Here is a 12,487-nt window from a genome sequence, read left to right as displayed (position 1 = left end):
GATCAACTTCAGAGCAGACAGGTCAGGGCAGAAGTGTGAAAGGAGCAAAAGTCAAACCATGTAAGCCAGTGTGGTACTTTTGTTTATTTTTCTAAATTAACCTTCAGGGACTTCCCTGGTGGCGCAGTGGTTAAGAATCCGCTTGCCAGTGCAGGGGACATGGGTTCAATCCCTGGTCCGGGAAGATCCCACATGCCACGGAGCAGCTAAGCCCGTGTGCCACAACTACTGAGCCTGCGTTCTAGAGCCTGCAAACCACAACTACTGGGCCCACACTCTGCAGCTCCTGAAGCCCATGCGCCTAGAGACCGTGGTCTGCAACAAGACAAGCCACCGCAATGAGAAGCCCGCGCACTACAGCAAAGAGTAGCCCCCGCTCGCTGCAACTAGAGAAAGCCTGCGCACAGCAATGAAGACCCAACGCAGCCAAAAAATAATAATAATAACAAATTAACCTCTAAAAAGTTATTTATCTGCCTGTAACAAAGTGGTTCTTAAAGATTTAGACTAATTCTTATTAATGTTATAAGTATTTTTTTACTTAAATTATTGCTTAGCTTAGCAGACGGATTTGTTTAAAAAATATAAGAAACTCTAGATAGTAAATAAAATATAGTACCTTATTTTCAGTAATTTGAAAAGCACAAAATATAACCTGCTTGATTTCTTAAACCACCATATTTCAAGGTTGAACATTACTTTTTAAAATATTTAGTTACTTAACTCTTCTAAACAAATATGGTAGGGGGACCACTAACTTAAGATGAAGGTAGTACCTAAAAATAAAATGTGTCGCCGTAAAGTATTGTCCGAGAAAAGCATGGCCTCAAGTCAAAAAGAAGTAGCCCTGAATTGTGACTGTTTACCTATGAGAAGCATTGATGTTATTTAGGAAGAATTAGCAAAAGGCCTTGTCTTCTACCCTGTGTCTCAGAGTCAGCATCAACCAAATGGATCGCATTCATATATGTATAATATATAAATATAAAATATATTAAAATATACATTATTATATAGTATATTAACATAATTTTATATACTATAATAATATTATGCATATATATATATATATATATATATATATATATACACCTTACCTCTTGGTAAAAGCCAACTCATTTGGTTAAACCAGGCCACTGAGATTAGCCCATGCAGTTTACATGGTACAATTAGAGTCTCTGCAACATGAATTTGTAAGTAATTTGTTAAGTGTACTGAAAAGGGAATTTAAGTGTGTGCAACTGGACGTGCCTAGTTGTGATTCTGGAATCAGCCCTAGTCATGTTCTCCACCTGCTCTAGACTAAAGCAAACAAGGATGGTGGGAACCAAGAGGTCGAGATTGCCCGCTGCCATAAGGGGCAGTACTTTGGAGAGCTTGCACTGGTCACCAACAAACCCAGAGCTGCTTCGGCTTATGCAGTGGGAGATGTGAAATGCTTAGGTAAGAAAAATTCTATATGCATTAGTGTTGTTTTTTTTTCTAACATGCAGTATTTTTTTCCCATCAGCAAGCCTTGACTTACTCTGTCAGCTCTCACTCACATCTAGGCTTGAACAGTTTGTGTGACCAACCAGAAATGGGTTCATGTGTTCCTTTAGCAAACATTTTTGAGAACTGACAATAGCCTATGAACAGCCATATAGACGCCCTGGCTGTGTGGAAAGAGCAGTGATGGAGACAGGTGTCCAGGGCTGTGTGGGAACAGAGGGGGTGAGTGCTGCTGTGCTCTGCAAAGTCTCAAACTTAGATGACATAGTCCTGCTGTGTTCACATAGAAACATCCCTTCTTTCTCCAAGTGTCCAGTATCCAATAGTCCAGTTCCTACAACATGAATGGATATGTTTAAGAAAAGGTTTGCATGAGGGAAATGACTGAATTATTGGTGTAGAGAACTTATTCTCTCCCTCACCTCTTTTTAACAATGCAGTTATGGATGTACAAGCATTTGAGAGGCTTCTGGGGCCCTGCATGGACATCATGAAGAGGAACATCTCACACTACGAGGAACAGCTGGTGAAGATGTTCGGCTCCAGCATGGATCTGATAGATCCTGGGCAGTAGGTGTGTCACACCCCAGAGCCTTCTCAGTGTGACACCAAAACCTTCCAGTCAGCCACAGAACACAAACAGAAAATGTGACAGAACTGTTCCTGCTGTTGCCGCCACCACTGCCATTGCTATGGCTGTGGGCGTTTAGAAAACTTGGAAGTCAGCACTAAAGGATGGGTAGAGGTTCAACCCACACCTCCACTTTGCTTCTGAAAGCCCATTATTAGGCCACTTGTAATGATTACTCCAACCCAGTTTTCACATCTTTGGTTCAAAATGGCATGTCTCTCCAAAAATTTAAGTGCCTGATACAAAGTCCAAAGTGTAAACATCTTCCTTTCCTCTCTTGCTGCTACTGTTGCTTTTAGAAGTTACCACAGGTTGGCACAAACCTGTTGTATAACTGTAGACACCCTCCCCCAACCTTTTATAGCCTTCCGTTTCCTCATTTGTCCTTTGAGAAAGTCCACACCTGTAGCCTTTGGCTTTACCATCAAAAATGGTGGCAGATGTGATGGAGGTCTGTGGTCCTGTGGCATTGTACTGTCTGCAGACAGTGGCACACATGACAGCTGTCCCCAAACTCTCAGTGATGCTTAGGGAGAGACCCTGCCCAGGGCCTAGCAGGTCAGCACCCCAAAGCACACTGATTAGACATCGGAACCCACGTTAGAGCAGAAAATTTGAGTTTAGCACATTTTACAGGTAGCAGAGAGCCAGGGAAGGTTTTCTGGGTTGGGGGCGGGGGTGTTTTATTTTGTTTTAGTAGATTTTGTTTTATTTAATCTCTGTGCAGTTTGTGTGAGTGAATTGCTGTCCATTTATAAGGAGCTGGGGCCTGGGAGTGCCATCACTGTATCTGACCTAAATACTTTCCTGGGCAACTCCTGCCCATCTCTTATTACCAGTTGCTCTTACTGATGGCAGTGTGCTGGCAAAGAGAGACCTTTCCCTCTACTCCAGAGTTGTTATGTAGCTTTGCTGTTGAACCATCAATTTTTAAACTCTTTAAAGAAGAAGCAGCTATTTTTTTGAAAAAAAAACCCCAACTCTCTATTTAGAGAATTTCCCTGGACATATTCATATATATCAGTTTGTCAGCTGACTCAGGCATTCATCTTAAAGATCAGCTCTTTTTGTTAGTTTTTAAAAATCAGCATCATTTACAATTTCATAGAATTACTGCAAAGACCTTTCTAATTAAGATGTTGGGATGGGCTTCCCTGGTGGCGCAGTGGTTGAGAGTCTGCCTGCCAATGCAGGGGACATGGGTCCGTGCCCCGGTCCAGGAAGATCCCACATGCCGCGGAGTCGCTGGGCCCGTGGGCCATGGCCGCTAAGCCTGTGCGTCCGGAGCCTATGCTCCGCAACGGGAGAAGCCACAGCAATGAGAGGCCCGCGTACCGCAAAAAAAGAAAAAAAAAAGATGTTGGGATATTTAGGGTTCCAGTTGTTAATCCCAGAGGAAAGTAATTTAGCTTGTATTTTAAAACTTTTTAAACCTTTTGATTATATCAGGTGGAATTCTAATGAATTATCGTAATTAACCAGATATCTTTCAGAATGAAATTTTTTTTCTTCAGAATAACCTAGAATCAGATGCTACAAGAGATCCTAAGAGCAGTATGAAATTTACCTAAAGATAAATTTGGATGTCATAGCCAAGTTTATATTAAATCAAGAGGCCCTTTCCAATATGAATTTTTAAAACTTGTATATCTCAATAAATCCCTAAGCAATTACATGCTGGGGCTTGAGTCATTCCTGTTGTAGACAGTGATAGAGACCATATGGTCACCTTCCATTGTCCTCCTAAGCCAGGCTGTCTGCTTTTGCCATGAACAGTATGGTCAAGAGATTTTCAGAGTGGTGACCCATCACAACCTTGGTCAATTCTCCCTTTTTCTTGTGCTCCATGAAGTGAAAGCAGAAGGACTCTTTCAGACTGCCCTAGGTAGCCTGCCTTACAGCTCTCAGAATTGTGAAACATTGTAACTAATACTCCAAAACAGGCAGCTAGCACTGGGAAAGCCTGTGTGGTTTTTCCCACGGTTTTCTGAGGTTCTTATTTTCTATGGTGTTGCTTTATTATCAAATATAAATTAAGAAAGCAGATATTGCACTTTAGCAGACAAGAACCATACCTGTTTCTTACACAGGTAATAGGTACGTTCAACTTCAGGAGTGACACAGAGGTGTAGCCCCCAGACTGTGTAAGGACTCTGTTTAAACACTGAGTGGGTGAACTTCCCTGGTGGTGCAGTGGGTAAGACTGTGCGCTCCCAGTGCAGGGGGCCTCGGTTCTATCCCTGGTCAGGGAACTAGATCCCACATGCATGCCACAACTAAGCGTTCGCATGCCACAACTAAGGAGCCTACATGCTGCAACTAAGGAGCTGGCAAGCCACAACTAAGGAGCCTGCCTGCCTCAACTAAGACCTAGTGCAACCAAATAAAATAAATGTTTTAAAAATAAAAATAGATAAACAAACACTGAGTGGATGCTCCCTTACACCCCACATGCCAGCATTAGTTAGGGCCAGCTGTGAACTCTGACCCAGTCACTCCCGCAGGCTGCTAGGGACGGGACTTCTCATCTTGCCCTCTTTCACATCCCAGTTCAATCTTCCCCTTCATAGAAGCCTCTTTGACACCCCCAACTTACTGATGCTTTCGGTTTTACAAAGTAGATTCATCAGGTTTAAGTCTTCCTGCTCTAACTGCGGATTGACATATGGATCATCAGTCCAGACCCTCACTGCATATAGGGCCCCTTGAGGATCTGACTTGAGGAAGGGAGACTTTACAGGGACCAGTGTGAGTGAAAAGGACACAGCCATTACCAAGGTGCCAGGAGTCTGACAGTGTTCCAATTCTCTTTACAGCATGAGGAATCGAAGGTGGCAGACCAAGTTCAGCTCAGGACTCTGGTGTCCACATTGTGCTGGGCAAGTCCTGCACTGAGAGTTGAGCCTCACAGGGAGGAGCATGTGTTGGGAAGAGGTCTTTTTTTTTTTTTTTTTTCCCAGTACGGGCCTCTCACTGTTGTGGCCTCTCCTGTTGCGGAGAACAGGCTCCGGATGCGCAGGCTCAGCGGCCATGGCTCACGGGCCCAGCCGCTCTGTGGCATGTGGGATCTAACTGGACCGGGGCACGAACCTGCGTCCCCTACATCAGCAGGCGGACTCTCAACCACTGCGCCACCAGGGAAGCCCAGGAAGAGGTCTTTTTGATAATTGTTTTATACTGTTCTCTTCTATGATGGTTTAGAGCTTCATGCTGTCTTTTCTGGCTTTGCTATTGATTTTGCATGGTGGAGAATGTACCTGAGAGCCTTGAGGTTCAACCTGCAGTATTATTCTTCCTGCTGGCCCCAGTTTATCACACCCACTTCCTTCTTTTGGTTGTATTCTCTGAAGGAAGGGTTCATCTGCTCTGTCCTCTTAGTCCATAGTCCTTATATATAAATATGTTATGTATAATTGCAGTAGATTCTTAGAAATCAGGGTGGAGCTTTTCTTTGAACAGTTTAACGAGCAAATTCAGCAGCAAAGTGTCAAGAAATGATTCTCCAGCCAGGAGAGGTCATGTTCATCCTCTTATTGCCCAGATTCTCTAGTCACAACGGTACAGTAGTCAGTGAGAGGTGCCACTGGCACCCAACAGCCCCTGGGCACACAGCATTTCCATGTCCTGTCACAGTGTACAAACAATTCTCTCATTTAGGAAAATTGAACGAGCATTTTTGCACAGAGAAAAATGAAAAAGACCCATGAATGTTATCTTTTATATTTTGTTTTCAGTTGGCTAATGTTGAATTTTTTGTTCTTGACATGCACTTGTAAACCGATCTTGCCAAGATACAAGTTGTTTTGGTTTTTCACTACAATTACCTCTTGTTCCTCCTGTCCTGACTGCTGACGTTCCTCAATGATTCTAATGTCTATTTTATGGGAAGCAGCCTTCCCATGGGTTTCCTTTTACACACTGCAGGGCTATCTTTATACTTCTAAAAAAAAAAGGAGAAAACTGTCACTAAACTCATGGGGGATTTGCAGAAAACCATTTAGCCCACCTTGAGCAAAAGGTAGATTCCTCATTGTTTTCCTAAGTTCATTGTAACAAAAGAAATCTAATTCAGCATTATTGTGCTACCTCAAAGGTAAAAATGTTTTAAGGTCTTTTTTGGTCCTGAGTTCTACACATAGTGTTTGAAATGTCTCTCAGTTGGAATTATTTTTAAATCATTGGGGAGAATCTTATTTTAACCTGTTTTACACTTGTATTTTAATCTCAGAAGAATAAGTGATTAGAAGGTGATCAATTCTTGCTCTGTAGTATTGAACATATGATTAAATCATTGTTTGCCATAAACAAGGTTGGGTTTTTTAAAAGGAAATTCTAGGGCTCAGCTTTGCTTTTAGTTAATAAAGGCTGACAAATCATATCTGAATTTTTGGTGCAGCCTTGTGTTGTGTGTTTGTCCTCATTTCAGGGTTCTATCCGTCACAGCATTCATCTAGCAGGTACATTTTTGAGATTGGGGTGTGAGCTCTTAAAAATTAGAGAGGAGGCCTGGACATATATATTAGGGTTCTCCAGAGAAACAGAACCAACAGCGTGTATGTGTGAGGTGTGTGTGTGTGTGTATATATAAAGAGATTTATGGGAATTCCCTGGCAGTCCAGTGGTTAGGACTTGGCGCTTTCACTGCCATGTCCCCAGGTTCAATCCCTGGTCAGGGAACTAAGATCCCACAAGCTGCACAGCACAGCCAAAAAAATAAAAGAGAGAGAGAGAGAGATTTACTATAAGGAATTGGCTCACACAGTTATGTAAGTTCCAGGATATGAAGGGCAAGTTGGCAAGCTGTAGACGTAGGAAAGCTGATGGTTTAATTCTAGTCTGAGTCTGAAGACCTGAGAACCAGGAGAGCCAATAGCATATTTCCCACCCAAAGGCTGGCAGGCTTAAGACCCAGGAAGAGATGATGTCCCAGCTTGAAGGCAGTCAGGCAGGATAATTCTCTCTTACTTGGGAGAGTCAGGCTTTTTGTTCTGTTCAGACCTTCAACTGATTGGATGAGGCCCACCCACATTAGGGAGGGCAATCTGCTTTACTCAGTCCACTGATTTAAATGTTACTTTCATCCAAAACCACCTTTTCAGAAACTCTCAGAACAATGTTTGACCAAATATCTGGGCACCCCATGGCCCGTAAGTTGACACATAAAATTAACCATGACAACATGGTATTTGAATTGTTTGGGGATGGTGTACAAGGGCATCCAATATATCCCTTGCTGGGGAAGATATACTCACCAATGAAGCCCAGCAGAAAATATCTCCTGTCTGACAATATTAATTATTTCCTTCTCTGTAACATGGCTGTAACCAGAACTAGCAATGACTCTGCGATAGCCTGCTGTATTTATAGTTTGTTTCCCAGTGTCCAAAGGAAGCTCATTCTATAACAGAATCATGTTCCACTTTGATCTTGCCTTCACCTGACAGTACAAAAGGGCCAAGTAATAAGTGAATATAAAAAATATCCATGTGGGGCCCAAGAAACTAGTAGTTGAACCCTCAAAGCCAAACTGACCTTGTTTCAAGGCTTTAAAAATTAAATATGGTTTGGCCTTTGTGGTTTTGGTGGTGGTATTGCTATGAACAATTAGGAAGTGCCAGGACTATGACAAGATCATATGGTCCACAGTCTCAGCCTTGAAGAGTGAATATCTTAGGAGGACTTTGCTTTCTATGTATGTTCTAACAGGAAGCTAGAAATCTGTGCCATCAAAATTACGTGAATATTGGGACTTCAATGGCTGTCCAGTGGTTAAGACTCTGCGCTTCCACTGCAGGGGGCATTGGTTCCATCCCTGGTTGGAGAACTAAGATCCTGCATTCCACGTGGTGTGGCCAAAAGTTAAAAAAAAAAAAAAAATTACCTGAATATATCCTTAGCAATCTTAGTGCATCAATTTTATAGCAACAGAGTTAAAACAGTATTACTTATAATGTGATTAAGGAAATTGGGGTTGGTTCACAAGACATTCATGTTAAATATGAATTTTGCTTCCTTTACCCATCCTCTCTACAGACAAATGCCTTATCACAGATGATGGCCAGTGGTACATACTGTTACCTGATTGGGGAAATGCAGAGTGTCAACCAGGAACATATTAAATAATCAGTTGTGAATTCAGATGAGATGAGTATTATCTAAGCTCTGAATTAGAATGTCAGAAATTAGGTCTGACTCAGCTCATTTGTTCATTGAACAAAATCTTGATTACCTGCTGTGGCCATTCCTGACACTGTTTAAATCCCAGGAATTATCAAGAGTAATGACGCTGGGGTCCGAAGGGCATTCCTGGACCTTTCCTCCAGTGCTATGGAGCTTATCCTCATGTTTCTGGACTCACATGGACAGCAGCCCCAGTCTCCTATTTCAAGGATGATCATGCTTCCAGTGCCTGTTGTTGCCCTTGGTCATGCTGTTCTTCTCTATATGGCTCCCATTGCCTCTTCTTAAAGTGAGTAGTTTGGACACACAAGCATGCAATGTTCCTCACTGCTTTAGCTTACATCACATAATTATGGTTACAGAAGCATCTAGGAAGCTGTCAAAAGAGAAAGACTAGATTTAAGATTTTAAGGAAAGCTCCCTCCAGGTAAGGACATCTCAGAAATTGTCATCTTCATACTAGTCATCCTAAATATCAAGATTAAGTTTGGCTGGATATGCCTTTCTGGCCTAGGCTGTCTTCTCTGATGATGTGCTAAGAATCAAATTTTGTGGGAAGTGTCTCTTTTGTGTGACATTTCCACCCCTTCCTCTTTGACTCTTTCCCAAATAGAATCCTTGATCCTGTGGGCATTTCTCTCTATTCTGTGTCTTTAAGTACACAGAGTCAAGCAATGCCCAGCCCATTTGAAGACTACAGGGCAGGAGGCTGACCAGACCGGAATATGAAACCACAGGGGGACTGGGAGCTACCCAGACACTAGGAAAGCAAGCAGGACCTGACTTCACTAATCAGTCCATCCTGACAGGCAGAAGAATGGGTATTTGCCAGTCAGCTCTTGGGGAAGAGCTGTCGAAACAGATAGTACCAGCCAAATCTCCATGGCCCTTCCTCCCTCTGCAGAATTGCACTGAGGCAGGGGTCAAAAGCCGCTGTATATGCTGCTGAAAGCTAGGATCCAGCAATCTCCTCTCTGGCTAGGCCCTTCAATCCCCAGAAAGAGGAGGCAGAGGTGTGCAGCTGTTTGTTTGTTTGTTTTTCCTAGCAAACAAGTAAAAAGGAAGAGCTAAAGTCCAGACCCACCAGATGAGCAGACCAGCACTTTCCAGCATAATATTCAAACATAGTTAAACTGGACATTTTTATTCTGAAAATGAAAGGCCTGGGCGTGAAGGGACACCTGCAGTACACATTCCCATACCTGCCATGAGCCCATCCCAGACAGCTGAAGAAGCAAGGGACCTGAAGCTAAGTCTTAGGCCTGTAGGACAGGCAGGGAAGAGGCCTTTGAGGCAGATGTGCATTAGTTCCAGGCAAGTGAGAATCCTGCGTGAGCCACCTTGGACCACTGGCATCCTGTCTCAGAGCTGTGCAGCCAGCCCCATGCCTGGGGTGAGAAATAGGGCCATGCATGGGCTCAGATGCCCCCAGGAATCGGCCTGGACCTCTAAATGAGGAGCTGTTCCCTCCGGCAGCTCTGGAAGCCATAGCACTTTCCCAAACAGGATGGAGCTGGGGGACAGAGGGTATATGACCCGCAGACCTCCAACTCAGGCACTGCTTCTACCTCAGAACTCACGATGGTTCCACCAGGCTGGCAGCTCCTGCCTGAGGCGAGTCAGACGAGGATGAGTTGGAGTTCTCATCTAGGGCCTTCGCTTGCTCCACTGTGAAGAAAGAGGTAGGCTTATGGGAAGGCATCCACCCCCACTGCCCTTGGCTTTGCCCACAGGCATTGGCCTAGGAGGATTCCAGCCTTGCCTTTCACATGCCTGGGCTGGGCCAAGGCCCAACTACAGTAGGTGGCTGGAGCCCAGTGGCTGGCGTGGTCTCTCCCATTGTGCTCACTTTAAGCTGGGCATCTTGGGCTCACAGAAAAAGCAGCCCCTACTCTCTGACAGAGCTGGCCTGATGACTGAAAACTAGGGTGGGTTATCCTAGTACCTGATAAATGGGTGAAACTATTTGATAACATAAGAGGGTGAGCCTCACATCTGGGACCTGGTCGAAGGGCCAGGTTTACAACATGCAAGTGAAGGTACATTAAAAGTGCAGGTGTAGGGGCTTCCCTGGTGGCGCAGTGGTTGAGAGTCCGCCTACCAATGCAGGGGACACGGGTTAGTGCCCCGGTCTGGGAAGATCCCACATGCCGCGGAGCGGCTGGGCCCGTGAGCCATGGCCGCTGAGCCTGCGCGTCCGGAGCCTGTGCTCTGCAACGGGAGAGACCACAACAGTGAGAGGCCCGCATATCGCAAAAAAAAGTGCAGGTGTAGGGCCCACTGAGACCAGGCTGGCCTCCAACACAATGGGAATTTTTCCGAGTGCCTCTCTAGAGTCTTCACTTCCCACATGTGCTGGTAACAAGGGTGTATGTGTCGAGGATGCTGGGAATCACCTCCACTCTGGCCCTGTGGAATCATTTTCTTGGTAATTTTGCTGCCTTTTGTTTTGGAAAAAAAAAAAATATTAGGAATGATTTGCAGCCAGCCCCTCCCCACATGGACCAGTCCCAGGCCTGGCTGGAGTTGGGGGAACATCTGGGATTTGAGTCCCTCCCCTGCCCAGGTGAGAACATCATGTTCCCTACTCAGAGATGCATATCCAACCCTTGAGTGCTGGGGGCCCTGGGAGGACTCCAGGCTGGAGAGGGTGGGGTTGAGTGAGAATGACCAGCTCTATTCGAGAAACAGGAAGGGAAAGGAATTCCGAGAGATGTCTGATCCCAAAACAACTGTATGCACTCCCATCCCCACCGCTCCCCAGGCCCAGGCCCTAGCAGATAGGAGCGCTACCTCAATTCCAGCCCCGGGCCAGGGCTGCGTGGAAGGGACAAGGTGCCACAGGGGAGCCACAGCTGTTCACACACATAAATCAGGCTCCCCAACTGCAGTCTCCTCAACCTCCTGGTCCAACTCTCATCCCCTCCACCTTTGGACGACCTCTTTCACCCTGGCCCATTCCTGCCTGGGGCCTGGTTACATCCCTGAGATGAGGTCTCTGATCAGCACCTCCCTGCCATCCTTCACCTCCAGGCCCCTTGCACTGCTTGCTGCCCGGCCCTGTCCTCTAACCTCTTGCATCCCTGCTCACCCTCCCCCAGCAATGGCCTCACCTTGATTTCAGGGAAAAAACAGAAGCGATGGGTCAGAAGCTCAGGGCTCCTCCTCTGTCCCCCATGTCCTCCTCTAGCTCCTGCCCCACTGTTCTCCCTTCACAGCAAAAGCCTTGAGATTTGCCTGCAGTTGCCTCCTCACCTCCCATTTGTCACAGCGCAACCCTGCCCTCCTGAGTGGCTAACACGGGCAGACAGAGCTGATGCACAGATGAGCGCAGAGCCGGCTCTCTGGAGTCTCAGCCGAATTCACCATGGCGAACTTCCTCCTGCTTCAAGAACCACCTTCTCAGAATTCCCTGGCAGCCCAGTGGTTAGGACTCCACGCTTCCACAGCAGGGGGCACGGGTTCGATCCCTGGTCGGGGAACTAAGATCCCGCAAGCCAAGCAGCACTGCCAAAAACAAACAAACAAAAAAACACACCACCTTCTCAGGAGCATCCAGTTCTCCTGGTTTTCTTCCAACCTCCATTGCCAGGTTTCACCGAGGCTAGAGTTAAATGTTGAAGCAACCCAGGGCTCCACTCTGGGTTTTCCTCTCTCCCTCCCTGGGAGGTTTTGTCAGGGACAGCCTGGCTTGGGGTGTTATCTCCACGCTGCTCACTCCAGATTTATACCTCCATCTGGGACACTCCACTGAGCCGAGTGTCCAGTAGTCCCAGGCCAGGGTCCCTCTCCTGTCTCTTCACTCTACCCACTGGGAACTTTCTGCAACGTTTGCTTTTCTTCCCTTTCATTTTTAAATTAAAAAAAATTTTAAGTGTGGAATATACCAAGGTTGCATAAAACAAGAACATTCTGCTCACTGGTTTCTCATAGGCCAAACACTCACAAAGTACAACCCAGATGAAGAACACTGTCAGGTCCCTGCAGCCCCTCTTGGGGCACACCAGCCATTCCTCCCTGCTCTATCCTGAGTTTTAAGGTAAGGTCTTTCTTGATTGTTTTTATCACCTAAACATACCTCTCTAAAGAATCACTTTCCATGACTTCCCTGGAGGTCTAGCGGTTAGGACTCAGTACTTTCACTGCTGTGGCCCTTGGTTCGATCCCTGGTCGGGAAACTAAGAT

At 45.5% G+C, this 12,487-nt stretch overlaps 1 protein-coding gene across 3 annotated transcripts in view; it reads left to right on the top strand.

The window, feature by feature from the left end:
* The window catches only part of PRKAR2A (protein kinase cAMP-dependent type II regulatory subunit alpha), an 80,460-nt gene extending 73,954 nt beyond the window's left edge, over positions 1-6,506 (top strand). For all 3 annotated transcript variants that reach the window (XM_022573221.2, XM_089919273.1, XM_089919276.1), the window contains 2 exons: positions 1,302-1,443; positions 1,932-6,506. In XM_022573221.2, the coding sequence (XP_022428929.1) occupies positions 1,302-1,443; positions 1,932-2,065 (276 nt within the window). In that variant the 3' untranslated portion in view covers positions 2,066-6,506. The remainder of the gene's footprint in view (positions 1-1,301; positions 1,444-1,931) is intronic.
* The last annotated feature ends 5,981 nt before the right edge of the window (positions 6,507-12,487 follow it).

Source organism: Delphinapterus leucas, chromosome 10 (assembly GCF_059928025.1).
Source record: "Delphinapterus leucas isolate spDelLeu-1000000601 "Yukka" chromosome 10, BTC_Dleu_Yukka2, whole genome shotgun sequence".
Taxonomy (NCBI): domain Eukaryota; kingdom Metazoa; phylum Chordata; class Mammalia; order Artiodactyla; family Monodontidae; genus Delphinapterus; species Delphinapterus leucas.
Note: the sequence above shows the minus strand (reverse complement) of the source record. Positions and strands in the feature narration are given on the sequence as shown.